At 56.0% G+C, this 27,961-nt stretch overlaps 10 protein-coding genes across 10 annotated transcripts; 6 read left to right on the top strand and 4 right to left on the bottom strand.

The window, feature by feature from the left end:
* Positions 1-1,343: 1,343 nt before the first annotated feature.
* Positions 1,344-2,093, top strand: P168DRAFT_235272 (uncharacterized protein; the record flags this gene model as incomplete). Its single annotated transcript, XM_024833454.1, has 1 exon — positions 1,344-2,093. The coding sequence occupies one exon, from the start codon at positions 1,344-1,346 to the stop codon at positions 2,091-2,093; it is 750 nt and encodes a 249-aa protein (XP_024693364.1).
* A 1,112-nt stretch (positions 2,094-3,205) lies between these two features.
* P168DRAFT_235487 (rDNA-binding RNA polymerase I transcriptional factor) lies at positions 3,206-5,317 on the top strand (the record flags this gene model as incomplete). The annotated part of the gene is made up of 1 exon (XM_024833473.1): positions 3,206-5,317. The coding sequence occupies one exon, from the start codon at positions 3,206-3,208 to the stop codon at positions 5,315-5,317; it is 2,112 nt and encodes a 703-aa protein (XP_024693363.1).
* Positions 5,318-6,167: 850 nt separating this feature from the next.
* Positions 6,168-8,218, bottom strand: P168DRAFT_267429 (serine hydrolase domain-containing protein; the record flags this gene model as incomplete). Its single annotated transcript, XM_024835044.1, has 4 exons — positions 6,168-7,074; positions 7,182-7,437; positions 7,512-7,613; positions 7,669-8,218. The coding sequence occupies 4 exons, from the start codon at positions 8,216-8,218 to the stop codon at positions 6,168-6,170; spliced, it is 1,815 nt and encodes a 604-aa protein (XP_024693362.1).
* A 229-nt stretch (positions 8,219-8,447) lies between these two features.
* P168DRAFT_289623 (class I SAM-dependent methyltransferase) lies at positions 8,448-9,735 on the top strand. The gene has a single exon (XM_024837042.1). It carries the CDS (start codon positions 8,741-8,743, stop codon positions 9,668-9,670), a length of 930 nt encoding a protein of 309 aa, XP_024693361.1. The 5' UTR covers positions 8,448-8,740; the 3' UTR covers positions 9,671-9,735.
* Positions 9,736-9,888: 153 nt separating this feature from the next.
* On the bottom strand, positions 9,889-10,914 carry P168DRAFT_234198 (alpha/beta hydrolase; the record flags this gene model as incomplete). The annotated part of the gene is made up of 1 exon (XM_024833402.1): positions 9,889-10,914. The coding sequence occupies one exon, from the start codon at positions 10,912-10,914 to the stop codon at positions 9,889-9,891; it is 1,026 nt and encodes a 341-aa protein (XP_024693360.1).
* Positions 10,915-11,468: 554 nt separating this feature from the next.
* On the top strand, positions 11,469-14,758 carry erdS (aspartyl-tRNA synthetase, cytoplasmic; the record flags this gene model as incomplete). Its single annotated transcript, XM_024837041.1, has 1 exon — positions 11,469-14,758. The coding sequence occupies exon 1, from the start codon at positions 11,871-11,873 to the stop codon at positions 14,754-14,756; it is 2,886 nt and encodes a 961-aa protein (XP_024693359.1). The 5' UTR covers positions 11,469-11,870.
* Positions 14,759-15,294: 536 nt separating this feature from the next.
* P168DRAFT_326553 (uncharacterized protein) lies at positions 15,295-16,206 on the bottom strand (the record flags this gene model as incomplete). The annotated part of the gene is made up of 2 exons (XM_024841137.1): positions 15,842-16,206; positions 15,295-15,720 (listed from the first exon to the last, which is right to left on the bottom strand). Exons 1-2 carry the CDS (start codon positions 16,172-16,174, stop codon positions 15,295-15,297), a joined length of 759 nt encoding a protein of 252 aa, XP_024693358.1. The 5' UTR covers positions 16,175-16,206.
* Positions 16,207-16,506: 300 nt separating this feature from the next.
* Positions 16,507-18,963, top strand: P168DRAFT_289620 (tubulin alpha chain). The gene is made up of 6 exons (XM_024837040.1): positions 16,507-16,896; positions 16,999-17,039; positions 17,105-17,131; positions 17,248-17,323; positions 17,410-18,364; positions 18,427-18,963. Exons 1-6 carry the CDS (start codon positions 16,872-16,874, stop codon positions 18,647-18,649), a joined length of 1,347 nt encoding a protein of 448 aa, XP_024693357.1. The 5' UTR covers positions 16,507-16,871; the 3' UTR covers positions 18,650-18,963.
* Positions 18,964-19,497: 534 nt separating this feature from the next.
* On the top strand, positions 19,498-23,743 carry P168DRAFT_281135 (EF hand domain protein; the record flags this gene model as incomplete). The annotated part of the gene is made up of 6 exons (XM_024835912.1): positions 19,498-19,510; positions 19,649-19,803; positions 19,927-20,050; positions 20,132-20,320; positions 20,387-23,616; positions 23,714-23,743. 6 exons carry the CDS (start codon positions 19,498-19,500, stop codon positions 23,741-23,743), a joined length of 3,741 nt encoding a protein of 1,246 aa, XP_024693356.1.
* Positions 23,744-24,669: 926 nt separating this feature from the next.
* P168DRAFT_317810 (plasma-membrane proton-efflux P-type ATPase) lies at positions 24,670-27,665 on the bottom strand (the record flags this gene model as incomplete). Its single annotated transcript, XM_024840142.1, has 4 exons — positions 24,670-24,749; positions 24,797-26,894; positions 26,949-27,179; positions 27,243-27,665. 4 exons carry the CDS (start codon positions 27,663-27,665, stop codon positions 24,670-24,672), a joined length of 2,832 nt encoding a protein of 943 aa, XP_024693355.1.
* Positions 27,666-27,961: the final 296 nt, after the last annotated feature.

Below are 27,961 nucleotides of genomic sequence, written 5' to 3'. Positions count from 1 at the left end.
TAGGAGGGGCACAACCAATGTAGGTACAATGTAGGTACCGCCATCAGGTTGTACACGTCGAACGGTATGGCTGGAATAGAGGAACCCAAGGCGAGAGATATGACTCGTCCAGGTTGGGGATACCCTGGATCACCCTGACCTGTAACGTTACCTTCTCCCACTACCTCAAATTAAATCTCCGTCACGCTAGTCTGGAAAATGAACAAGTCACACCGAAGCATCATCCGCTTCATATTGGGAGGAGGGGTGGATGGTGTCGCCTCCGGAGTCCGTCTCCATATATCCTCCGGAAGAACCCCGGTCTACCAAGGGACGCGGTATTCCCATGAACCATTGACAAAGCGGAAAAAATAGCGCATTGGAACCAGAGGCAAACGAGGAAAGGGACAACCCAAGGGTAAAGAAAGAAAAAAGAGTAAAAGAAAAAGCGAGGAGAAAGAAGTAGACGAACAGGTCGGGAGACCCACGGGTGAAGAGAAAAAGTTCCAGACTTTTGAATCCGCTGTGGAGAAATCCTCCCCAAACGCCTAAGGCAGGACCATCTCAACTGTCCCGCCTTTTCTTCCTCTTTCCTCCTCTTCTTTTCTCCTCTTCTCTTCTTTCTTTTCTCTCTGTCTTCATCGTCATCCTTCGTTCACCTCCCTGGGGGAATTCTTGGTGAACGCTTCATTCCTTTATACCTTTCATTTTTCCATTCTTCAGTCCTGTCCGGGACTCCTTCATTACACTCCTACTTCCTTTCTCCTGGCGCGTCCTGGTTGTCCGCCCTGATCTACTGTGTCACTGCAGCAGATTCTTATCCCTTGAGTCGTAAAACACTTGAAAGGGAATATTCCGAAAAATTAAATAAAAATAAACCAGTCCTCGCCTCCCAGTCGATTGAGGGTCTAGATTCCCCATCCATTCGAGTTTCTTATTTTACCCTTTGCTGTGCAAGGGAAACCAAAGAAACAGGAAGAAAAAAAATATACGGCTATCTGGATCTGTACGACTACTTTGATCCTCCAACTTCGCGATATTTCGAGATATACGTCCACCTCATCTGTCTGATACCGGTCATTCCAATCACATACCGATCTTCCATTCCTTCTGTGACACCACCCCCGAGATCAACTGCCGCACATTCTTTGTCTTCTCACCAAGGATCAGCACTGGCGCAAACGATCACTTGTTAAAAATAGCCCGAGAAGAAGAAGCATCCGACGTTCGGTTTTCAACACGAATACAGACAGACAGATATATCATCGACGCTGGCCGACCGTCTAATCTCCCGCAACTACCTATCGAATTTCTGTTGAACCGTTGATCGATTACCCAGAAATTCACCCTATCCAACCACCACCATGTCGACCTTGACTCGGGCCTTCACCAAGCGCAACAAGCGCCCCGAGGTCTCCGCCCCGATGCCCTACCGCGAGAATCAAACCAAGTTCTCAGCCGGCACGATCAAGCGCGGAAAGATCTCGGGCCCTATGGAGTTGTTGTCGACGACCAATATGCTGGCCTACAACGCCCCCAATTTGCGATCCGCTGGATCATCCTCGACCTCGTCGCTGCAGTCGCCGGACGACTCCGAGTTGTCCTTTGCACACCAGAGTTTCGGGTCCCCCGCCACCACCCCCGACGACTCTCCCGTCGACGCCAATCCGCTCTCCGCGTATTTCCCCAAGCGGTCAGCCACGGTGACCAGCCACCCCCGCTCCTCCACCTCGACCGCGTCCTCCACCGAAGCCCCGTTGGTCCCCAAGCGCGCGCTGTCGCATACGAAGCGCTCCCACCAAGAGCTCGCCCGCCACCGCTCGCTGTCCCGGCTGTCACCGCCTCCATTAAGCTCGACCCGCAGCAGTCCCCAAATGCGACCCTCGCAGGACTACAAGCCGGAACCCCACCCGTTCGGAAAGGAGCTGGAGCAGGTCAACGAGGTGGCCGAGGAGTTCGGGGGGACCCGCATCTTCGACGAGGAGGAGATGTTCTTGTACAACAAGGGCCTGAAGAAGTTCACCGTCGACGACTACCTCGTGGAGATCCAAGATCTGTACGGCAGCATCTTCGACGATCAATTAGGTCCGATCGGCGCGGGTCCATGGTTATGAGAATCTTCCCGCTCGACGGATAATTGACGCGCCACGGAACATTTTCATTTGACTCCGCCGGAAATACCGGAAATGTGGAGCGGAGCTTTTCTTTCTCTCTGCTTTTATTGTTATTCGTTTATTTTTTAGCCCATTGCGCTCACGCTGGCCATGACCCACCCTTCTTCATTCGCTTGATGCCTGTTTGAACCTTGTTTGCTCTTGTTTTCACCATTTAGATACCAGGGGAGGACGTTTGTTCCCTATGTTATGATTCAGTGATGTTAAATTCGGCTTGTATGTGACCGCTCCTCGATGGGCGTGGGACTTGCGACGGATCTGCGATGTGACGAGGGGCCTTTTGGCTCCTCGGGAGTATACTGGGAGTTTGATTTAGTTTATCTGGTAGTCTGGTGAATTGTGAATCGATATACGATATGATTAGGAACTCGATCTGATGAAAGAACACCTAGTCGACGACTTGCTCATTTGTCCTCGCGAACGATTTGTAGTCAAGTCTCTGGCTCTGACATGGTGTGTTGAAGCGCCTGACCTCAACCCATTCGCAAAGCTCATTGCAAAAACGCGTCCATTTAGCTCTATCTATCTTATGAGCACCTCTTTTGATAGTTTTATTTCTCTTGATAGAGAAACAAGTGTGGTGTAAGCAGAGAAAGATGTGGTCACGCGTTGGTCACGCGCGGATCACGGGGTGGCAGCCTCAGGCTCCACACCCGCCCCACACGAAAAAATTGCATCTCCGCCTTACTTTTTCTCTCTCTCTCTCTCTCTTCCTGGTCGATCCGATTCTGGTCCTGTCTTTCCACTTCTCTCTTTCAACACCCCCTGCTTCGTCAATCTGCATCTGTACCCGGCAGCCATGTCCGTCTGGATAGTATCCCACAGTTGATTCCCTAGCTTTATCCCTAATTTCAGAGCCTCTTTGATCCGTAGCCGCCCGGTTGTTGAACCTGGTGGATCGGTCAGCCTTGCCACAAGTCGTGTCGTGTGCTTACCTGCCGACCTGCAACACCCGCTTACAACGCCATTTTTGCTGGTCAATCCATGATCAAACATAGGAACCCACTTCATCCCCTCGCACCAGCATATCGCGTTTTATCCCTTGATCGGTCATGGTTTCTCTCTCGTCGGCAACGCGCAGCCCAGCGGCTCCCCGACCGACCAACTCCTCCAAGATGCTAGCCACGTCGTCACCCGTGCCGATCTTGAAAACCTCCAAAATCAATACTCCCACCGCGGGGATTAAACACAGGATGGAAGAGATGGATCTGTCGTTATCACCGGCCTCGTCGGTCACGTCCGACCCAGATGCCCACCCGAGTCCCCGGAAGCGGACCAGGGTCCAGTTCGAGAAAACCGTCGAGATGCGGGAAATGTCGGACAACGAGGAAAAGACGCCACAGATTACAAGGGCGCCCGGCAAGAGCGCGGCCGTGGTGCGGGAAGAGGTGCGCAGGGCCATCCAGCGGCACGTCTCGGGAGCGGACAGCGAAAGCTATGACCGCATCAAGGAGGTCTTTGCGGTGGATCCCCGGCGACGGGATGAGGATGGGCATTTATCACCTGATGTACCTACACACACTTCATTGAGACACCATCTGTTGGGACTTTTGTCCAACGTCGCCGCCCTGGATCGCAGTTGCGATGGGCTGGTGAGCGCTGTGCTGAACAGCGAATGGCTCGGGCGGGACGAGTCGTACATCAAGCTGTATATCCGATTCCTTGGTAATCTGGCGGCCGCTCAGGGTACCCATTTGCGGTCGGTGCTGAAAATGCTGGTCGGGTATCTGGGGGAGCTTCCCAAGGGTACGGGTAAACTACCGGGCTATGGCCTCGTCCAAATACCAGATATCTACACCCGGGTGCACATGGCGCTGCGCCATGTGATGCAGTTGATCCCTTCTGGCAGCGGCACGCTGTCTCCGATCCTGTCCACGCAGTTCCCGTTCGACAATGATCCGGCCAAGACCAACATTGCATACACCAGGAATCTGATCCGGGTCATTGGCTACGCACCGGAGCTGCAAGCCGACATCCTCGCTCTCGTGACCGAGAAACTGGTGAAGATCGATGTGCAGATCCAGGTGGACATGGAAGACATCGAGGACGAGGAAGGCGAGGATGTCCTGCACAATGTATCCCCAGAAGCGCTAGTCGAGGAAGACGACGACGACAACGCATCGGTCATGAGCGACGAGTCGGTAGACCCGGAGTCCCGCCGCGTCAAGGCGATCAAGGAGAACATCGTCAAGCTGGATGGCATGATCGACTCGCTTTTCGAGTACTATGCCCCTCCGTTCACCAGTGGCACCTTGGACGACAAGGAAAACGCCCTGGACCTGCTACTGAGCCACTTCCAAACCATTGTCCTGCCGACGTACCGCTCTCGTCACACCCAATTCCTGCTCTTCCACTACTCCCAGTCGTCTTCCATTCTCGTGGACCGCTTCGCGGCCACATGTATCTCGATCATCTTCAACAAGACGCAACCCGCTATCATGCGCCAGTCGGCAGCCGCCTACCTTGCCAGCTTCGTCGCCCGCGGTGCTCACATCTCCGGCGAGGTCGTCCGTGATGTATACGACCTCCTCGGCACGCACCTGAACAACCTCCGTTCCGAATGCGAATCCTCCTGCCGCGGCCCAGACCTCCGCCGCTACGGACCCTTCTACTCAACGGCGCAGGCCCTCCTGTACATTTTCTGCTTCCGCTGGCGCGACCTGACGACGGCCGCCATTGAAGGCGACACGCCCGAACAAGTCGACGACCTCGAGCCAGAAGACATCATCTTCCCGCCATCAGTCAAGAGCGTGCTGCAACAAGCCATCCACTCCAAGCTGAACCCGCTCAAGGTCTGCTCCCCGGCGATCGTGGCCGAGTTCGCGCGCATCTCCCAGCACTTGAACTTCATGTACGTGTTCAGCATTCTCGAGACGAACAAGCGTCTGCGCATCTCCTCCTACCGCAACATGGCCGCCCTCGCCGATCCCCGCTTCAGCCAGGTCGAGCGCGAGATTCGCGCTGGCGATGACCTCGGGTACCAGCTTGATGCGTATTTCCCGTTCGATCCTTACCAGCTGCCTCGCAGTCGCCGCTGGTTGGAGGGTGACTATATCGAGTACCGGGGTATTCCGGGCCAGGGCGATGACGACTCGTCTGAGAGTGAGGCCGACGATGATCTCGACAGTTTGAGTGATGGGACGGGTACGGATGATGATGAATAAATCCTCCCCCAACTCTATGCCTCAGACGCGCCTTCCTTCCCAGGTTCAATTATCTGGGGAAAGGCTATTCGCATAAGGAGAGGTCGAGGCACGAAAGTTCCTTCCTGAATTCCCAAGTGATTCCGATTACAGAGACACATACATCACCTCTAATCAACACCCCGTCTCTATTGCATTACGCAATAAACAACAGCACCACCCAAAACCAGTGCCTGCAAAAAGTTTACCATGGAGTCTGCTTTTTTTTTGTCTTCTTTATTTTGATACACCGTTAGCGTGGCGTTCGGAGATCATCAACCTACCTACCCTACCTACCCTACCCGACTTCTCATCGACTGCTTGATTTGATTTGATTTGATTGTTCTATTCTCTGTTCATTTGTGTATGCGCTTGCTTGATCTGTCGATCGCTAGATACCATACTGTTGTTTCTTGTTTCTTGTTTCTGATTTGATAATTGATTGATTATGAGGAGATGAGGAGATGAGAGATGAGAGGATAAGATGAGAAGATGGAAATGATACTGAAGTGAACATGATACACAGGTGTGAATGTGGTGCGGTGTATCATAAAGGAGAGAAAATACAATGATTTGAACATTCAAGATTCTTACTCTAATTAGTAGTGGTAGTAAAAGTGATCAGATACGTAGGTAGTGAGTGGATGGGGAGTTTGTATATATTCATGACCACTATACTATACTATTGTATATCAGACCATCCTGCACCTTTTGTCTCTATTTTATCGAAAGAACCAGATTATATGACACATACATACCCAATCAAGCAAACATCAAACCAGTATAAACAGAACCAAACTCAATAAACAAAAAAACAGTCAAACGAAAAGCATCAAGCAGATACCAACATCCCACTCCTCAACCCAGGCACTTCAACCCCCACCACCTCCCCACCAACATCAACAACAAAAACAACCCTATCCAGCGCCTCCCCCCCATACCGCATCCAATCCCCCATCTGCCACCCCGCACAATACGCATCCCCATCACTATTCCATCCTCCCTGTCCCGGTAAATCAGACATAGCTTCACCATCAAGCGGGACGATATCAAGATTGATTCTCCAGTCTTGCCGGACTAATCTTTTCGAGGGATGTCCGAGCGAACTGGCTTCTGCGGGAGAGATAGGTGTTTCGATTCCCGACGGGTAGAGCCGCATGTCGGGGGAGAGGAGGCCGAAGCCGAGGGGGGTGTATTGGGTTTTGTAGATTTCTGTAAGGGCGTCTTTGATGGATGTGTTGGATTGGGTGAGGGTGGTGAGGTGGAGGCCTGGGCCGGTGGTGTGGGAGAGGGAGAGGGTTATGTTGGGGTTGGACTGGGATGATGATGGTGAAGTCCACGTCCCAGTATATTTGGCACTTTGGTCTCGGGTCTCCGCCTCAACAGCAGGAAGAAACGTCCCCAGCACAGCACGATACAATAGATCCAGCGCGCCGACGGGGCCCGCTGTGAGTACGACAACGCCAACACCGTACTGGTCTACCAGCGAGAATTGGGCAGTGTAGCCTAGTGCACCGCCGGATTTACCGAATATGTCGACTGTGTGTGGGTTGTTGGGGATGAGGTGTGTTGTGCGGAGGATTTCCCAGGGTGAGCCGACGAGGGTGCTGGGTGAGCTGGTCATCGAGGTGGGTTTGAGCCATTTGCGGACGGCGGCGGGGGTGGGGAGGATTGTGTGCGCTAGGATTGAGGTGGCGAGGGTGGTGAGGTCGTTGAGGGTTGAGAAGAGACCGCCGCCGCTGGTTGTTGGTTAGTTGATGGGTATATTTGGGTGGTGGTGGGTATTGGGATGGGATTGTTGAGGGTTGGTATGGGGGATGAGGGTATAGTGGGTGGATGGACATACGGGGCGTTGAATCCAAAGTCGGATCCCCAGGAGGAGGGGCCCGGTGGGATCACGGCTTGTTGGGTGTCTCCAGGAGACACACCGGTGTTGGTCAAGTTCAACGGCTGTAGGATCGTTTCCTGGAGTAGAGTTGAGTAGTTCTTCCCGGTGGCCTGCTCGAGACAGAAGGTGAACAGGAGGAACGACAGCTGCGAGTAGGTGGGCCTGGAGTTCACAGGGTTCACGGGCAGCGTTGACAGGAGGCCACGGAGGATTTCTGCATGCGCGTCAGTATAGCCTTGTAGACTATAAACGGAGATGACATACCCTGTCGAGTACAAGCCTTGGTACCGTTCAGCCCTACGACACCGCAGGGAGGATAATCCGATGGATCAAGGTGAGGCAGCCCCATACTTTCGTAATAAGGCTGGAGGTAGTAGAACTCGTAGACATCTATCTTGTTAGCATCGTTCATGATTACAGAACGAGAAGAATAGGGCATGCATACAATTCGGCGGAATCCCCGCTAGATGCTCCCCCAGCGTCTCCAGCGTGATCTCACTCCAAGGGATAGCAGACTCCGGCGCCGCCAGCTCAGGAAAGAAGTGCGTCACAGGGGTGCGGACATCCACCCCTGATTTCAACAGCAAGAGATCCGAGAACACCTTCGACACAGACCCAATAAGATACTGCGAGTCGCCGGTGACGGTTTCAGTTCCCTGGGTGTTGAGCGCTGCCCGGTGGTGGTATTCCCAGATGGGCTTTGCGCCCTGTCCTCCATTTGGGGAGACGAGACCGATGGAGAACGAGACGTTGTCTACGGGCCAGCCGGCGCGGATTTCGCCCTTGAGGGCGGAGTCTAGGGCTGTGGTTAGGGTGTGCGCTGCGTTCTTGATGTGCGCGGATTGGGACAGGTTGGTGGGTTTGGGGAGGAGGGGCCCGGCTCGGGGACAGCCGCTGTAGGAGGGGATTGGCTTGAGGGAGGGGATTGGGGGGAGTTGGGCTGTGGAGGTCTGTATGAAGTATAAAGCACTGGCTAGGTGGAGGAGGAGATGCATTGTGTTGTGGTTTCAATCTGGGGTGGGGGTAGATGGGGAAGAGAGTAGATATTAGGGTTGGGGTTATGTTCACGATGTCTCCTTGGAATGGGAAAGGGAGAATGAAGAACATGTTGAGAGAATCTTTCAAGGATGAATATTGGGGAGGAGGACATATATAGATAGATAGACAGGTATCCAGATATAAAAATACTAAGTAGAGTTGACGTGTGCTCGTATAACCACAACAGGCAAGTCTCGTATCCGCATAATATACTTCTGACTAACAAACCTAGTACATAACTAGTTGGATATCTTGGCATCATCCACTGCAAACAAAGAACCAAGAACAATCACAACCCAATCCCTAAAAAGGCCAAGAACAATACCTCCTGCACCCCCGATCATGGCGTCGGCAACAATAAAAGGAGCCTTTCGTGCCCTGCATGCACGGTGACACCCTGCACCATTGTCAGCCAACAAACCTACTACAACTCAATTACAACCTCGATATTGTTCCCATCCGGGCTTTACTCCGTTGAGATGGATATAAAACGGTACTACAGCGCTCTTGAAACCCGTGTTGGCAATTGGCTGCTTTTTGGGGGTCGCGCGCATTTGGGTTACTATCCCCGCGACACCTGGTGGCCGTTCCCTATTGATCAGTCACTCCTGGCTATGGAGGATCAGATGGCCCAGTCGCTGCGTTTGGCTCCGGGGTCTTGCGTTCTTGATGCTGGCTGTGGGGATGGCCAGGTGGCGCTGCATTTGGCGGATCAAGGCGGCCTGCGCGTCCATGCCATCGACGTGTTGCCTCAGCAGGTCCAACGAGCGCGGCAGAATGTCGCGGCGGCGACATCGCGAGGACATGCGATCGCGCGATCGAAACCCAAGGCGGAGGCGGCCGTGGGCGCGGTGACCGTGCACACAGACGACTACCACCATCTTACCACGGTGACCGCCAACTCGATGGACGGGATCTACACGATCGAAACGCTCGTGCACGCGTCGGACCTCCCGACCGTCCTGGGGGAGTTATACCGCGTTTTGAAACCCGGGGGCCGGATCGCCTTGTACGAATACGACCACTGGCGGGATCAAGGGGCGGCGTCGGTCGACGGCGCCGGAGACGAATCCCCAGCTATGGACGACAAAGTTCGTCGGTACGGCGCACTCGCGAGTGCGTCGTCTCCAGTTACCGGCAGAGAAGCTGGCAGCGGAGGGTGGGATGGCCTGGCGCAGGCGGTGGCACAGGCGGGTTTCGTGGACGTGCAGGAGCGGGACATTTCGGCGCACATCCGGCCGCTGCTGCGGTGGCTGGTCTTCTTCCTGTCCCTTCCGTGCTTGATCGTGGTGGCGTTGGGGGTGGAGTCGTATTTCATCAATACGTGTGCGGTCGTGGTGAACTACCGCCGTGGGTGGAAGTATGTGGCCGTGACGGCTCAGAAGCCGGAGGGGCAGAGCCCGAGATGATGCCGATCGCTGTGGATCCCACACTAACCACGGGAGGAATGTGACGCGATGGTCTCATGGTGAACCTGGAATCGAATTGATCAGACGCTATTGTACATGACTGTCGTAATCCCAACGCTTTTAAGAAAAATGCCCGGAACACCGAAAACGAAATCAAGAGATAGTGATGGTAACAATAGATGCAATGATATCAAAGAATACAGCATCAAACCAAGGATCTAGGATGACTTCTCGAAAATGGCCTTCATATCCGCGCAGGCATCGCGGTAGAGGATGTTGACCTTCTTCTGGTCCCGGAAGGGATTGGGGGACTTGTCCCAGGCGTGCGGCTCCTTCTCGATCATCATGGCGCGCACGTGCTTGTTGATGTTCAGCAGGCGGCGGACAAAGTGCTGGCCCTCGTTGAGGAGCATGTCCCATTCGCAGATGTAGAGGAAGATGTCGCGGGGCAGGGCATCGGCCAGGATGTCGTCGTGGGCCCGGACGGGGGACGCGTAGGGCGACTGGCGCGCCGTCCGATCCGGCAAGTAGGCCTCGTCAAAGAGATCGGTGAAGAAGTTGGGTAGGGTCTTGTTGGGCATGACACTCATGGCGCGGCGGTGGTCGCGGGATTCTTCAAAGTCCAGGATGGGGTACCAGGAGAACAGACCGACGATGTTGAGGTCACTGGCCGCGGTGTTGATCAGTTCCTGGGTGGAATCGGCCCGGCTCACCCAGCGGTCGTGCACGTCGTGGGCCATGAGGGCGCGCAGGCGGAGGGGGACGGTGACGGCCAGATTGCCCCCGGCGGAGAAGCCCGAGAGCACGATGCGCGAGACGTCGAGGCCCAGCTCGGTGGCATTGGTGGAGAGATACTGCAGGGCCAGGACGCCATCGTCGACGGCGGCGGGGAAGGGGTGCTCGGGGGCGCGGCGGTATCCCACGCTGACCACGACGGCGCCAACCTCCTCAATAATCGCCTGGGCCCAGCGGCTGTCATCCGTGGGGGATCCCAAGGTAAAGCCACCGCCGTGGAAATTGACGACGACGGGAAGTCGTCGACCCTCCTTGCGGCCGGCAACGTAGGCGGGCGGACAGTAGAAGGACAAGGTGACCCGGGCAGAACCGGACGGAAAGGAGCGGACAAAGGAGGGATACGGGGCTCGTGGAGGGGCGATATCATGCAGGAACATGCCGAGGCGCATCAGAGAGCGCCAGAAGACGGCCTGGGCGAGCAACCACCATCTCGAGGGGGGGGAGGGCATGTCTTCTAACCCGTGCATGCGAACTGACGTGTGATACGATAAGGTATAAGAATAGATCGAATTGATAGAGAGAAATGTGACGATAGGATTAGAGGACGGAACGAAGAGCCGATCGGGAGACTAAGAGAGTAGAGAGTGGCGAGACCAGTCTAAAGGTCGAAAGAAACGGAGTGGGGATGAGAGGCAATTTCGATGATAGACTGGTAGAGTACAACAGGAGAGAAAAGAGAGGAACACAAAGAGAGAGAAGATAGAAAGACCAAAAGATTGAAGAATACAGAGGAGAAGAAAGAAGATCGAGAGAGAAGTAGACAGAGAGAGAGAGAAGTGAAGATGAAGAAGAGAGAGGAAGAGGAGGAAGAGAGAGATGCGGTGATGGATTAGTATGAGACCGGTAATATCGTGATCTCGACACCGAGAATGGGTGGTAATCCCAGTATTGCGGTGGTATCAGGGTGTAAGTAAAGTATGACATCATCCAGGCCGGAATGGAGACCCGGTTCAAGGCTTGTTCGGATCGTCATTTCTTTCGCTTCATGTCATTGGCGATGATCATTATGATATGACTCTTGGTTCTCTTGAATTCTTGGGCAATTTCTTCTTTACCTGAGACAAGGAGATCGATTGACATTATTGGTTTGTGGTCCTCCATCTTTTATAACCCCATAATCACCCCCCTCATCTCATCTCTCGTCATCCGATCCCTGTTTTCTCTCGACTTCTCTTCCTCTTCCTCTACATATCTCCTCTGTCTTCATTCTCTGTTTTACTCTTCCTCTCCTATTGATCACAAGACACATCTTTAAGTGCATTGTGGTCCACGGTTGATGGTCGAGCATCTTGGTCTGCCGTCATTCTGATACCCCCACCTATCTCGCCAGTTGCCACTGTCTCAACCACCGCATTCCTCTTCTCCTTTCCTCCCTCCTCATCCTGGAAAGAGAGAGAGAGAAATTATGTCCATTAAACGCGCCTTGACCAAACTCACCCCCAAATTGGGGGAAACGGAGGAAGCCTCCTCCCAGTCGTCAACCTCCCCCCACCGTCGAAAAACCTCCACCGTTACCGCCTCCCCCCGTCGCAGCATTCTCTCGAGCTTCCTCTCCAATCGCGAATATGCCTCCTCCTCCGAAGACATGTCGGATGATTCCTCCATCACCGGCGCCCTCAGTAAAAACCAGCAAAAACGCCTGGCGCGCCAGCAACGCCGCAGTGGCCAGCGTTCACGCTTGAGCGAGGACCAGCAGCATTCCGAAGGCTCGGAACAGCGACACCGGGAGGATGTCGAGAAAGCGGCCCGCGAGGAGACCGCCGAGATGAAGGCTCGCTACGGGGATCTCCCCTTGATGCAGTCCCGCAATCGACCGCGAGAGTTACGGACCAGCTTCACCGACATCTCCGCCGACTTGGCCGGCCAGGAGGTCATGTTCACCGCGCGCCTGCATATCATCCGCCGCATGAGCGCCAAGCTGGTCTTCCTCGTCTTCCGCCAGCAGCTCGACACCTTCCAGGGTGTCCTGCACGAGCAGCTCGGCGCCAAGTCGCTGGCCATGGTCCAGTGGGCGGAACACCTCCGCATCGGCTCCATCGTGCGCGTCCAGGGCACCGTGCAGGTGCCCCAGGTCCCCGTTCTCGGCTGCACCATCCACAACGTCGAGTTGGCCGTCGAGTCCATCCACCAGGTCGTGCGCCGCGAGGAGCCCGTGCCCTTCAGCGTCTACGAGGCCGAGATCCACCCCCCCAAGGAGGAACACGTCGACGGCCGGCGCAACCACATCTCCGACCGCACCCGTCTGAACAACCGCCTCCTCGACCTGCGCACCCCCACCTCGCAGTCCATCTTCCGCATCCAGTCCGGCATCGGCAACCTCTTCCGCAACGCCCTGGACGACCAGCGCTTCATCGAGATCCACACCCCCAAGCTGCAGGGCGCCGCCACCGAGTCCGGCGCCAGCGTCTTCGAGGTCAACTACTTTGGCCGCCCCGCCTTCCTGGCCCAGAGCCCCCAGCTGGCCAAGCAGATGTGCATCGCCGCCGACTTCGGCCGCGTCTACGAGATCGGCGCCGTCTTCCGCGCCGAGAACTCCAACACCCACCGCCACCTGACCGAGTACACGGGGCTGGACATCGAGATGGCCATCGAGGAGCACTACCACGAGATGCTCGACGTGCTCGACACCACCATCAAGAACATCCTGCACGGCCTCTACACCCGGTACCGCCGCGAGATCGACACGGTGAAGCAGCAGTTCCCCATCGACGACCTGGTCTGGCTGGACCAGACCCCCGTCATCCGCTTCTCCGAGGGCATCGACATGCTCAACGCCTCGGGCTGGCGCGACGAGGACGGCAACCCGCTCCCCCATGATGACGACCTGTCCACGCGCGACGAGATCCGCCTCGGCCAGCTGGTCAAGGAGCAGTACGGCACCGACTACTACATCCTCGACAAGTTCCCCACCGGCGCCCGGCCCTTCTATGCCATGCCCGACCCGGACGACCCCCGCTTCACCAACTCCTTCGACATCTTCATCCGCGGCCAGGAGATCGTCTCGGGCGGCCAGCGGATCCACGACCCGGACCTGCTCGAGGAGAACATGCGCCGCGTCGGCATCGACCCGGACAGCATGGAGGAGTACATGGAGGGCTTCCGCTGGGGGGCGCCCCCGCACGCCGGCGCCGGCGTGGGCCTCGAGCGACTGCTGATGCTCATCCTCAACCTGGGCAACATCCGCCTGGCCACGCTCTTCTACCGGGACCCGCGGACCTTCCCGCGCCGGCCGCCGGTCGAGCGACTGCGGCACCCGGAGTCGTCGACGCTCGAGCCCCCTTGGGTGAAGCACCACCTGGGCACGACCGCGCCCGACGAGAGCCACCTGCAGCCGCTCGAGCACCTCATCGCCAACTACGGCGACGCCACGTCCACCTCCTACGGCGACGACCGGTTCAAGATCTGGCGCGACCTGGCCACAGGCGCCGCCGTCGCCTACGTGCCCAGCAGCAGCAACTACGCCATCATCCCAGGCAACCCGCTCTGCGACCCACGGCAGTACCACCGCATCATCGTACAGTTCCTGCAATGGCTGCGGCGCACAACCAAGTACCGGCCCGTGTGGCTGCTCTGCTCCCCAGCCGTCGAGACCGTGCTCGGCGAGCGACTCGGCTGGCGCAGTCTCTCCTGCGTCGCCGAAGAGCGCGTTGATCCGTCCCGGAACCTCGCCGCCGCCGACGGCGAGATCGCGCGCAAGATCCGCCACGCCGAAGGCGAAGGCGTCAAGCTCGTGACCCTCACCCAGGGCGAACTCCCGAATGACGACGCGCGACAGAAGATCGACAAACGCATCCAAGACTGGCTCGCCAACCGCAAAGGCACCCAAGTGCATCTGTCAGAGATCCGCCCCTGGTGGGACGCCGAACACCGCTGGTACTTCTACGCGGTCGACAAAACCGGCACGGTGTGCGCCTTCGTCGCGCTATGCACCCTCGCCCCCGCCTGGGGCATGCAAGTCAAATACAGCTTCGACTTCCCCGGGTCCCCCAACGGCGTCATCGAGCACCTCGTCACGCACGCAATCCAGACAGCCGCGCGTTCCGGCATCAAGAGCCTCACCTTCGGCGCCGGAGCCACCAGCTCCCTCCAGCCGGGCCATAACATGTACGGGCCCAAGACGAAGATGCTGCAGCATACGTACGACACGCTGGCGAAGCAGTTCCACCTGGTGCGGAAGAGCGAGTTCCGGGCGAAGCTGGGCGCGGTGGACGATCCGCTGTTTATCGCCTATCCGCCGCATGGGCTGGGGTCGAAGGGGATACGGGCAATTTTGCATTTCTTTGAAGATTAGACTTTTTTTCTTCTGTCTGTTTTCGGCACTTTCTTTGGTTTGGTTGTCTTTTCTTGAGCTGTCATGTTGTTTAGATGTTATGATTGTTTAGGTTGAATCTCCCCTATGTTGGATTGATTTGCTTGATGTTCTGGTTTTGCTCATGCTATGGTTCTACCATGGTGCGTTCTATCAATGTTATATGTGAGATGTATTTACGCTGTGTTTACCCTTTCTTAATTCAACGCCTTGTTTTATTGTTTTATTGTACTATGAGAGGGACTCACGTTCTCAGGTATGTTCATACATAGATGTCTACAATGGATGCCTCTATCTTTATCTCCCTACTATTGAATAGCACGTAGCTTTCCTTCTTGTTCGTTGCTTCTGCTCTCCATACCTTTTCTTCTGCTTTCTTTTCTCTAGTGTCAATATTAAGATCATTATATTATACATATTATCATCATTACTATACAATGTCATTATCGTACTTTCTTCCCTTCTGATTTCCCTTCTGTTTCCCCCTCTCCTTTACCCTCCCCCCTACCCCTACCCTCACCTAATACAGCAACCAACCTCCCCACCTCCCCAACCAACCCGCACGCAACCCCGCCGCCAAACCAGCCACAAGCACCACCCACCCGGCCGTCCTCACCAACGACCTCGGAAACACATTCCCCAAATACGGATCTAGCACCACATCCACCACAACAGGCGGCACACTCCTCATAAGCTCCTGATCCAGCGAGTAATAGTCTGCTTCGGCGCGCACGCGCAGGAACAGCACCGAGTCGCTGGTGAGGGTGGGGTCGTGCGGGGCGAAGGAGGAGGAGGAGGCGCTGTCGGGGATGAGGGGCGCGGCGAGGGGTTTGGGCGGCTGGGTGGAGAGGAGGAGGCTCGAGTAGAGGGTTAGGGAGGTTAGGAGGGCTGGCGTGGAGATTGTTGTGTGGGGGTGGTGGGTTGTGAGGGTGAATTTTGTTGGTTGCTTTGGATTATATTATATTGGTTAGTTTGGTGGATTTGTAGGGTAGGGTTGAGAGGGAGGGAGCGAGGAGGAGGGAGGAGGAGGAGGAGGAGGAGGGAGGAGAAGAAGAAGAGAGAGGTACCGTGGCTAGCCAGCAGAGGCGCACTTCGTAGCGTTGGCCTGGGGTGAGGTTCTCGAGGAAGTACCATGTGTCTGTGCCGGTGTCTCTGTTGGAGTGGTCGGTGGTAGGGTCGGAGGTAGGGTCATCGTGTGTCGTAGGAAAGGAAGCGTTCAGTTGAGTGCGGAGGTAGGAGCTGGACGGAGAAAGACGTTGGAGACCGAGATCGTCGAGGTTGGGAGTGAGGGCGGGGACGAGGACGGGGGAGGGAGCGAGGAAGATGGTCTTTTCGACGTTGGCAGAGGTAGTAGTAAGAAGAGAAAGGAGGGGGAGCAAGAGAGAGGGGGAGAGATGCATGTTGATTATAAGGATGTTGAATTTAGATAGAGTATAAGCATGGTGTATAGATCTGTTCTAGATCGTAGCCAGGATAGCTGCCTCAGATGCCTGAGAGTGCGTCATACACGTGACGCCAAGGATTCAAACAGGGAATGAGTCAGCTGCACACCGCACCATGGATAAACCGCGGTCTCGACCAATCAGCAACGTCCAATCCAAACGCGACCCAACTGGAACGTGATCAGCCCGACTAGAGAGCGGTTCGCCCAGTAGTGCGGCCTTAGGCGTGCGCTGTCATTCGTAGTCTTGTTCTGTGTCTGTTTTGGTCTGTTTTGGTCTCTTTCCCATCCACCTCTCTCTTCTTTTCCTCTTTTCCTCTTCTCTTCTTCTTTCTTTTCTCTTTTCTCTTTTCTCTTCTCTTTCCTCTCAATCATTTCAATACAATAATCTCTGGTTCGTCCCCCCTTCTCCCCCGTAATTTAGCCCCATTCCCACCCGTTCCTCTGGTGGGTGTTGTTCTTCCCGTTTAGGTATCTGACTTACCCCTGAAACTTCCGTACAGATCCATTTCAGGGTATTTTATTTTTTCCCCTTCCCCTCCCACTTTCCTCACCGTTTGTTATTACCTCTTCTCTTCATCTCTCCCTCTCTCTTCCTTCCTCTCTCTCCCCTCTATTTCTCTCCACCATAATCTCCCCAATTCCATATCGACAACATGAGAGAGGTTATTAGTTTGAACGGTATGTTGACGCGTCTCCCCTCTTTATTTCCTTTTGTTTTGTTTCGAGGACCTCCCGTCTCGTCTGTCTCCGTTCCGTAACTAATTGTTTTCTTCCCCTCAGTCGGCCAGGCTGGTTGCCAGATCGCCAATTCTTGCTGGGAGGTATGATCAATTAATACCATGAGAGTTTGGAGAAGTCTTCAAGGATGAGAAACTGACTTTGGTAGCTCTACTGTCTCGAGCACGGTATCCAGGTACGTGGCTTCGTGGCTTGACCGCCATCTCCAGTCGAGAGCCCAATACTCGGCCTGACCCAAGAATGTGTCAATCGACGGAATGCACATGATGGAATTCAGCTGACACATTCTAGCCCGATGGATACTTGACCGAGGAACGCAAGAAGGGTGATCCCGACCATGGCTTCAGCACTTTCTTCTCCGAGACTGGTACGTACCATGGATAACACATGGCACATGGCACACATGGCTTCAACCACCACCACAACAACAACAACCCAATTGACTCCTTCCAGGCCAGGGCAAATATGTCCCTCGCACCATCTACGCCGATCTCGAGCCCAACGTGGTCGATGAGGTCCGCACCGGCACCTACCGCTCCCTTTTCCACCCCGAGAACATGATCACCGGCAAGGAGGATGCCTCCAACAACTACGCCCGTGGTCACTACACCGTGGGCAAGGAGATGATCGAGCAGGTCCTCGACAAGGTCCGCCGTGTCGCCGACAACTGTGCCGGTCTCCAGGGCTTCCTCGTCTTCCACTCCTTCGGTGGTGGTACCGGTTCCGGCTTCGGCGCCCTCCTCATGGAGCGTCTCTCCGTCGACTACGGCAAGAAGTCCAAGCTCGAGTTCTGCGTCTACCCGGCCCCCCAGAACGCCACCTCCGTCGTCGAGCCCTACAACTCCATCCTTACCACCCACACCACCCTGGAGCACTCCGACTGCTCCTTCATGGTCGACAACGAGGCCATCTACGACATCTGCCGCCGTAACCTCGGCATCGAGCGCCCCAGCTACGAGAACCTGAACCGCCTCATTGCCCAGGTCGTCTCGTCCATCACCGCCTCCCTGCGTTTCGACGGCTCCCTCAACGTCGACCTCAACGAGTTCCAGACCAACCTGGTCCCCTACCCCCGCATCCACTTCCCCCTCGTGGCCTACGCCCCCGTCATCTCCGCCGACAAGGCTTCCCACGAGGCCAACTCCGTCAGCGAGATCACCACCGCCTGCTTCGAGCCCAACAACCAGATGGTCAAGTGCGACCCCCGCAACGGCAAGTACATGGCCACCTGTCTGCTCTACCGCGGCGACGTCGTCCCCAAGGACACCCACGGCGCCGTTGCCACCCTCAAGACCAAGCGCACCATCCAGTTCGTCGACTGGTGCCCCACTGGCTTCAAGATCGGTATCTGCTACCAGCCCCCGCAGTCCGTGCCCAACGGCGATCTCGCCAAGCTCGACCGCGCTGTGTATGTTCTTTCTTCTCTCCTTCTCTCTTTCTTTCATCTTGTTACAGTGCTAATTTCCACAGGTGCATGCTGTCCAACACCACCGCCATCTCCGAGGCCTGGTCCGCCCTCGACCACAAGTTCGACCTCATGTACTCCAAGCGTGCCTTCGTCCACTGGTACGTCGGTGAGGGTATGGAGGAAGGTGAGTTCTCCGAGGCTCGTGAGGATCTCGCGGCCCTGGAGCGTGACTACGAGGAGGTGGCCAGCGACTCGCTGGAGGAGGAGATGGAGCCCGAGTACTAAGCGTCCGCGTCGACGGGTCGATCTCCTGACTGGGCCACCTAGACGGAATGGGTCCGAGGGATCGATCGTGGGCGTCGCGTCCCTTGCAAATAGGAAGAGAGAAAATTGGCTTAGCAAGACTCTGATTTCTTTGTCTGATATATTTTTAATATCCCTGGAATCCGCGATGAATTTACCGCTCGTTGATCATTTTCTTCTTTTCCGTTATTCTTATTTCTGTAATCGATGTTTTGCGTTCTGTGATTAGTGGGATTCATATTGTGGGAGAGACGGGATGAACATGAATACACCGTGGGGAATCCCATCATTTAGATTTACAATATTCCAAGACCAAGAAGTGGTATCTGTAGAGGTATTAGTTTGTGAATCATGGCGCTTTTCGGAGGGTCAGAGTGGTGATCCTCATACTGGAAGAACAGAGCAATAGGGAGGTCAAGAACGGGACTGACCGCCCGGGCCAAGTCTCTTACCTAAGGCACCCACTTATCCCCAGAGGAGCTTCCACCTCTCCCTCCCTGCTCTCTCCTCTCTCTCCCTGTCCCTCTTGGATTGCTCTCTCAACTTCCTCTCTTTCCCACCTTTTGTTGTAGGGTTCACTACCTCCGACATCTTCGTCTCATCAATTACTCTATCTATCATCCGTCTCGTCCAATCTCCCTCTTCCCGTGTCTCTCCCCGCCCCATATACCCCCTCCCCCCTCGCCCTATCTATGCCCGTGCTATCGTCCCGGTAACCTCCAACGTCGACCGTCGACCCAACACCGACCAACTCAACCCCAATTCACGATTTCAAATTCACGAGCGTCGAAAAGGAGGGGAGGCGCTGTTCCCCCCCCTAGGTGATCATTATGGCTGACACTGGTGAGTGGACTCCGTCCCCCCGTGTTTAGCGGCTCAGGGACGACATCCGCGACTCCCCTGCCACCGCAACAGAAGAACAGCTGGAATCTTCCCTATCGGATGCAGACGGATCTAACGAATGCCCTCTGGCAATTACAGCGCGTCAACAAAACCTCAATTTGACCCCCGAGGAGAAACGGGCCTTTTACCAGCTCTTCCAGGCCGCCGACACCACCAACCTCGGCGTCATCACCGGCGAGGTCGCCGTTCCCTTCTTCGAGAAGACCAAGTTGGCCCCGGAGACTCTCGGTTTGGTAGGTTCATCCGATCAGAAATCACAACGAGGACATCCCCATATCCCCCGCAGATGGGAGGGTCTGTGTCCGACGATCTTGGGGGGGAGCGGAGGCTAACGTGCTGCGTCCCACGGTATACAGATATGGCAGATTGCAGATAGGGAGAACCGGGGTCTGTTGACCCCCTCTGGGTTTGGGATTGTCTTGCGCTTGATTGGGCACGCCCAAGCGGGCCAGGCACCGACGGAAGAACTGGCGCTACAACGTGAGTGCTCGTCAGGGGCGATGGCCTCTCTACCTCCCCTTTTTTAAGAATAATAAACGCTGACCGGTCCTCCTATCCCAGCCGGCCCGTTGCCCAGGTTCGACGGCGTGGTGATTGATGTACCCCCCGCGCCCCGTGAGGCCGGCACCACCAGTCCGCCGCCTGCCGCCGGCGCCCCGATTCGAGTCCCTCCCCTGAACCCCGAGGATGTCAACAAATTCGTGTCTCTGTTCGACAAGTCGGACGTCGCCCGGACTGGGGTCCTCTCAGGTAAGCCCACCTCCCGGAACGGAACGGGACGGTACGTGTGGTACTGATCCGGTCGCTCCATGTTAGGTGAAATTGCGAAACAGATCTTTGAACGCGCCCGGCTGCCGAATGATATCCTGGGTCGCATATGGAATCTGGCCGACACCAAGCAGCGCGGTGCTCTGGATGCGACCGAATTCATCATCGCCATGCATTTCTTGACCTCGTACAAATCTGGCGCCATGAGAGGCATCCCGCAAGTCCTGCCGCCCGGTCTCTACGAAGCCGCGGCGCGCCGAGGATCCGCTCGTGGGTCGGTGGGCTCGCGACCTGGCCTCGACGTGCCCCCGGTCCCTGCCATCCCCAAGCAATTCACGGGCCCGCAGCGCACCCAGAGCCCCATCAACCGACAGCAGTTTGGTTCCCCGCTCTCGGCGCAGTCGACCGGCGGGGAGTGGCTCATCACGCCCGCGGAGAAGAACCAATTCGACAGCATCTTCGCGACGATCGATACCGCCAAGCTGGGCTCCATCAGCGGTGATCAGGCTGTGGGCTTCTTCATGAACGCGCAGCTGCCCGAGGAGACGCTCGCCCAGATCTGGGATCTCGCGGACATCGATGCCGACGGACAGCTGACCAAGGATGAGTTCGCCGTCGCCATGTACCTGGTCCGTCTGCAGCGCAGTGGCAAGGACCCAATCCCCCAGGTCTTGCCCCCTGCCCTGATCCCCCCCAGTATGCGTCGCCGGGGCTCCGGGTTTGTCGCGCCGGCGGTGGGCCCCGCGCAACCGCCGGCTCCCGCCTCCGTTCCCGCCCCGCCTCCCGCCCCGCGGACGGCGGCTGATGACCTGTTCGGCCTGGACTCGGCCCCGGCGCCCGCCGTGCCGGCCGCCCCCTCCCAGGTCGCGCAGTCGACGGGGGGCTCGAACTCCGTCTTCCAGACGCCGGTGTCGCCATCGCGCGCATCCCCGCCGGGTCCGTCCCCCGCCGCCACCTCCTTCAAGCCGTTCATTCCGAGCTCCTCCTTCGGTCAGAGCCTCCAGCCCCAGGTGACGGGTGGTCCTCCGCCCGCGGTCCGGTCCCCGCCCCCTCCGGCCGATGATCTGCTGGGCGACAACGACCCCGAGGAGTCCAAGAAATTGACGAGTGAGACCACGGAGCTGGCCAATCTCTCCAACCAGATTGGGTCGCTGGCGAACGAGATGCAAAACGTGCAGACGAAGCGGACCGCCGCGGAGCAGGATCTGACGCAGAACTCGCAGCAGAAGCGGGACTTTGAGACCCGCCTTGCACAGGCTCGGGCCATGTACGAGCAGGAAGTCAAGCAGTACAAGGCGCTGGAGGAGCGGCTCACTGCCTCCCGCACCGAGACCAAGAAATTGGAGCAGGAGTTTGCCCTCCTGGACGGGAGTCGGCAGGACCTGCAGAACCAGTACGACCAGATCTCCGCGGCCCTCTCCGCCGACACCCAGGAGAACGCCAGCCTAAAGGAGCGGATCCGCCAGGCCAATACCGTGGTGGCCCAGCTGAAGCCCGCGCTCGACAAGGCGCGCTCCGAGGCCCGGCGCCAGAAGGGCCTGGTCGCCATCAACAAGAAGCAGCTCGCGACGGTCGAAGGCGAGCGCGACAAGCTGCAGGAGGAGATCGCTGAGGCTTCCCCGGAATCGGCACCGGAGCCGGTGCCGGAGGAAGACCGGGCTGCCACGCCCGCGGCTCCCACGGCCGCCAGCCCGCCGCCCGTCACGAGCCCCGCGGAATCGACCACCAGCCAGAACACAAACCCCTTCTTCCGACGCACCGTCACGGGTTCCAGTGACGGGAATCAGCCGTCGCCGCAGGTCTCGAATGACCAGCAACGCGCATTCGACAGCCTGTTTGGACCGTCCTTCGGCGGACCGTCCGCCGGCGCACCGCCCCCACCGACGTCCTTCGGCGCCCAGTCCCCAAGCACGTCGCGAGTCCCGACCCCTTCCATGTCCCCGCCGCCTCCCCCGGAGTCCCGGCAGCTGACCCCGGGCGTCCTGCCGCTCACTGAGCTCCACACGCCGACCTCCTCCACGATGGCCTCCCCGCCGGCCAGTCGGGCGGGCGGCACGGATACCGCCAGCCAGGGGGCGCCGAGCGAGGCTGCCGGACCGACCTCAGCCGCCTCCCCGTTCGATGAGGCGGAAGAATCCAAGCAGCGCTTCCCCGAAGTCCCTGGTCTTCCCCAGGATGCCGCTGCGCGTGCGGTGTCCCCGACAACGGCCGAAGGCAAGCAGCCGGGGAAGAAGGACCCGACCTTCGACGAGCTCTTCGGCGGCCCGGCGCACCAGCGCACCCAGTCGCAGAAGGAGAACGATTTCGACGAAGCCTTTGCGTCCATGAAGCAGGGGAGCCAGCCCAATGGCGCCCAGGCGGCCGCTCCGTTCGAATTCCCGCCCATCCGGGAGCTTGACGACGACGAGGAGACCACAGACAGCGAGGCCCCGAGGGGTTTCGATGACAATTTCACCCCGGCCCAAGCGCCGTCGGGACCGGCGCCGACGTCGAAGCCCGCTGACTCCATCGAGCCCTCGCAGCTGGCCGCATTCCCCACCCCGGGATCCATGCCCACGTCCCCCCAGTTCCCCCCGTCGCCCAGTGCCCAGCAGAGCCCCCCGAACTACACGCAGAGCGTTGGGGCGCCGGAACCGGGGCAGGCTCCCCCGGAATTCAACGGCCTCCTACCCGGCCGCGGTGATCCCACCGCTCCTCCCGACGCGCCCCATTCCGTGGACCACGCGACGGGCGAGCCCGTGGTCGGCGGCGAAGCGCCCAAGGAGGCCCCCGCCGCCGAGCCCAGCACCGGCAAAGCCGGGGGTCCTGATTTCGAGGCGGCCTTCGCGGGTTTGAACCTTGCGCCAGCCAAGGAAGACGACGACGACGACACCGACACCGACACCCCGGACCAGAAGAACAACGAGGACTTCGACTTTTCGTTCGACAACCCGGCCCAGCAGCAGGCGGCGGCAGCCGCAGGCGCACAGGGCAGCAACGCCGCGACCCCGGATTTCTCCACCTTCCACAAAAACCCCAGCAGCACCAGCCCCCCTGCAACCACCCCGGCTCCCCCGCCCGGCGGTAGCCAGACGGAGAACCACGACTGGGAAGCCCTCTTCGCCCCGCTGGACAACGTCGCGCCGAATGGATCTTCGGCTGTAGACAGGTCCAAGGAGCCGGGATGGGCGCAGAGCAACACTGAGGACGACCTGATCCTGCAGAAGTTGACGGGTATGGGCTTCCCTCGGGATGATTCACTCGCTGCGTTGGAGAAATTCGACTACAATATTGATAAGGTTAGCCCCCCTCTTTCTCCACCTGTTGGGACAATACCTTCCCAAAAACGAGAATCAATCCAAGTAAAACAATATAAGCTAACAACAGACAAACCAGGCCGCCGACTACCTCACCTCGAAAGTCTAACCTTTCAACCTGAACCAAAATCAACTATATCAAATCACCCCCCTACCTCCATTTGATTCCCTCCTCTTTCTACCCATCTCTCGCTATCTTAATTCTTACATGCGCACAATAAGTCCTATCCTGTCCTATCCTGTCCTGTCCCTAATTACTTAACTATTACTACTACCTTAGTATCTATTATATCTGCACATAGTTTTTTCAGACAAGTTTAGCCATGGTTTTGCTTGAACGTTTTGTATTCCTCTTTTGTTTTGTTCCCCCTTTCTGTTGATTTTGTTGTGTTTACTGTGTCTGCTGTGTCTGCTGGTTTATATTCGAAGTCGTATGTCTGTCTGTCTGTTTGTCTGTCTGTATCTGGTTGATTATCGATGGATTCTTGATATTGATATTGACATTGACATTGACATTGATGGATCATGGATCACCCCGTTTTCTATCTACATTTTCCTTCTTTCATTTTCTTTTTCCCATTCCTTTTCCCTTTCTCTCCTTTCTACGTCTCTCTCCTTTTTTTTCTTTCTTTCTTCCTCTCTTTTCTCTTTCCTTTTTCTTTTCTTTTTCTTTCCTTCTGTCTACCACATATATACATGCACGCATACATACCGCTGCTGCTGCTACTTTTACTGCTATTGCTACTGCTACTGCCATCACCATGTATATCTACATACATACCTACCTATCTATCAACTCAATCATTGATTTAAAGAACGGCTTAGCTAGTGGTTCTCATAATGTATCTCATTACTTAATAGCTTGTTTCTCATACAACCTTTGTGTAGCCTTCCTGATAATCCGCCATAAGCCAGTGTCTAATCCATACAGTACGATATACTACCTGTCCCCGGTTTGTAAGATAAATCCAGCACCAGCAAATTCCCTTGTCTCCCCCCTTCCGCCCCCCAGAGCCAGTAGAATCAATGAAACCCTCATTTGACCGGCCCTTTCGCGACCGTCCCGCCCAGCGAACTCCTCACATGCATTCTCGACTCTTGCTCCAATTTCACATCTACCCCAGTCAGTAATCAGCCATGGCGAAGACAACGGACCACTTACGAAAGTCTTCCACCGAGCGCTGCACCGTGACCTTGCTTTTGGGGCTCTTTCCGTGCATCAAATTGTCAAATGCCTTGGAACGCTGCAGAAGGTAGTAAAGCCCCCCCATGATCGAAAAGACCCCAAACGACAGGACCCAGATGCGGACCACGGCCACGATTGAAGTCCGTCCGCCGACGAACCATCCAAAGAGGCAGAAAAAGGTCGCGATGAGGTCCACCACTAAGATCGCTGCGGTCAACTGCCACGACGGGACCGACGACCAAAACGGTCCATTGGCTCGCGTGATGAAGATCAGCCAGTTCTCAGTCAGGGAGATCTCGAGAAACAGAACCTCATCGCGTTTTCCAAAATTCTGCACTACCCCGCCTTCCTCACCATTGTTTAGCATGGTGGTCAATGTCACCCAGGTCCCGATCGCGAGCACAATCCCGAGAATGACAGACATGCCCCAGAGCTTGGGAAGGTTCCATTTCACGGGACTTTTCGAATACGGGGCCTTGTCGTAGGCAATGGCTAGCGTTGCAATATCCGCAAAAATGGCAATGAAGACGACCAACTGCAGGTTCAGGCTCTCGTTCATGATCGCGATCCATAGACCCAAAAAGATTTCGAGGTGGAGCGACAGAGCAATCCGGTACACGACATAGGCGTACATCCGGTGGAATATTTGGCGCGAAGTCTTCAGAGCGTCGATGATAGCAGACAGTCCAGGAGCCAGAAAGACAATGTCAGCCGCCGTGCGTGCGGCGTCCGAGGAGCCCTCGACTGCGATCCCAGTGTCGGCTTTCTTGAGGGATGGTGCGTCATTGACGCCGTCTCCAGTCATCGCTACCAGGTATCCGCGCTGCTGCAGGATATCCACGACGTTATACTTATGTTGAGGGAATACTTCCGCAAATCCATCGGCAGCCTCGACAAAGTCGTATATTTCAGACCCTGGCATCGATGCCTCCTCCCCAAGACCAAGACGGTCCGCGTTGTAAACGTTGGTGCCCATTCCGAGATGACGGGACGTCTCTCGAGCAATGCCGATGGCATCTCCAGTGAGCATCTTAATCGATAGTCCAAGAGATTTGGCCTCGTTGATAGTCTTGGCCGTATCGTGTCGCGGAGGGTCAAAACAGGGCATGATCCCAAGGAGTTCCCATAGCCCATTGCCATGTTGGCGAGCGACTCCAAGCGAACGGAACCCCCGAGAAGCGAATTCGGCTACCTGGGTCCTGTAGGCGACCTTCACTGTTTCTGTGATATAGGTCTTGTTTTCAAGGTCCCCGAGAATAATATGTGGAGCTCCTTTGACGCAAGTGATCTTTTCGCCCTGAGGGGACTGCACTATAGCGGTAACCTTTTTCGAGACAGGGTCGAAGGGTTGAAATTCAAGCAACTTGTACCGCGAAAGCAGAGATTTGGCTCGAGGATAGTTAGGCAAGGCCCTGAGAAATGCTTTGTCAATAGCGTCGATGCCATTCGTCTTCCGAGAAGCAGCCAAGCAGGCGGTTAGCATAAGATCTTCAGGGTCCACCCCGGGGACTGTGAACGGTTCATGGAGCTTTAGCTTATTCTTCGTTAGGGTACCGGTTTTGTCGGAACAAAGGATCTCCACGCCAGCGAGGGACTCGATGGCTGACAATCTCTGAACAATCGCTTGTTTCTTCGCCAAATATGCAGCACCGACTGCCATTGTGGTGGTGACCACGGCAGGAAGACCAACCGGTACACCGATCATGGTGATGGCCAAGGTAAATTCAAGGATGGTTATGATGTCGTTTGAGCGGTAATACGACGATACCCAGACAACGAGGAGTGTGAGAACCACAAGCACCAGCAGCACAATCCCAATTTGATTGAGGACCTCAGTAAAGTGGCCTGCACCAGAGGCAGCGGCATTCACCAATGCAGCAGCACGTCCGACGAACGTCTTGTCTCCCGTGGCCGTGACGACAATGCGCGCGTGGCCTCGCTTTACAGCTGAGGAGGCATAGCACGTATCTCCTTTGGTCTTGTCAACAGCGAAGGATTCGCCCGTGATGGAGGACTGATCTACTTGCAGAGTCAACGTGGTGAGTAGTCGACCGTCGGCGGGTATGATCGTTCCCTGGTGATATTGGTCAGCTGTTGGACATGACTGGAGGTCGCATATTTGGAATACCTCTTCTACTTTCAAGATATCGCCCGGAACCACGTCTGCTGTATCCACCTCGATTATATTGCCGTCTCGCACGACCATAGCCGTCAGTGCCAGGGTTTTCTTCAGTTCAACCACGATGGACTCGGCCTGATACTCTTGGACAAATCCAACAACTGCATTGAGGGCCAGAAGAGCGCATATCACACCGAAATCTACCCAATCGCGAAGACCAGCCGCCAGAATTGCAGCTGCCTGTTTGCAAGAGTCAGTGTATCAGTCCAGGTGCCAAAGTATTCTCAGAGAGTGAGAACCCACCTCCATCACGAATTGGATTGGTCCGACGAAGTAAGATAGAAATTTGAGGAACAGGTTTGTTTTTTCCTCCTTCATTCTATTGCAGCCATACTTCTTCCGTCGAAGAAGGACCTCCTCCTCCGTGAGACCGGTGTTTGGGTTCGTTTGAATTATTTCCTCTGGCACTTGAAGAAGGCCCCCCGGTTGGCTTAGCCTATCGTCATCGACATCACTCTGACCGTCGAGAGACTTGAGATCCTCGATCAGGGCGTCAATATCCACGTCCTTCTCATCTTGGGACTCTCCATCCTCTTCTTTGAACTCGTACACCGAGCTCGACGGATATGACTTTCTGTTTGCGGTGGTCTCCTTCGGCTTGTCGTCTTGTTTGGTTCCAGAGGCGGACAAGACCCTGTTCAGGGTCGGAAAAGATCTGATCGGCATGACGATTACCAGAGGGGTCACGAATTGATGTCAAGTGGATGTATACTTGCTTGTAGATCTATTTGATAGTATATACCCAGTGGGCGAGGTCTTCTATTGACTGAGAGATAAAGCCATGACAGCATTGTGACCGGGATAATAGCCGCTGTTGTCAATTAGACAGGAAAGTGCAGAGAGGAGAGTGAGGTACGACTCCCAAATGAAGAAGGAAGAGGGATCGTACCTGCTGCCTTTGTGAAGATGGGATATCAGACAATGATACTACTGGTGATATATAGTAGTATCATGCTGTCTTT

Source organism: Aspergillus campestris (genome assembly GCF_002847485.1).
Source record: "Aspergillus campestris IBT 28561 chromosome Unknown P168scaffold_5, whole genome shotgun sequence".
Classification (NCBI taxonomy): domain Eukaryota; kingdom Fungi; phylum Ascomycota; class Eurotiomycetes; order Eurotiales; family Aspergillaceae; genus Aspergillus; species Aspergillus campestris.
The sequence above is the reverse complement of the archived record's forward strand: the minus strand, read 5'-3'. Positions and strand labels throughout refer to the sequence as shown.

Excerpts from the sequence above, each read along its gene's own strand:
- P168DRAFT_289623 (XM_024837042.1), top strand. The coding sequence starts at position 8,741 with ATGGATATAAAACGGTACTACAGCGCTCTTGAAACCCGTGTTGGCAAT.
- P168DRAFT_289620 (XM_024837040.1), top strand. The coding sequence starts at position 16,872 with ATGAGAGAGGTTATTAGTTTGAACG. Across the intron at positions 17,040-17,104 it reads TCGCCAATTCTTGCTGGGAG|CTCTACTGTCTCGAGCACGG; the intron begins GTATGATCAATT and ends TGACTTTGGTAG. Across the intron at positions 18,365-18,426 it reads GCCAAGCTCGACCGCGCTGT|GTGCATGCTGTCCAACACCA; the intron begins GTATGTTCTTTC and ends TAATTTCCACAG.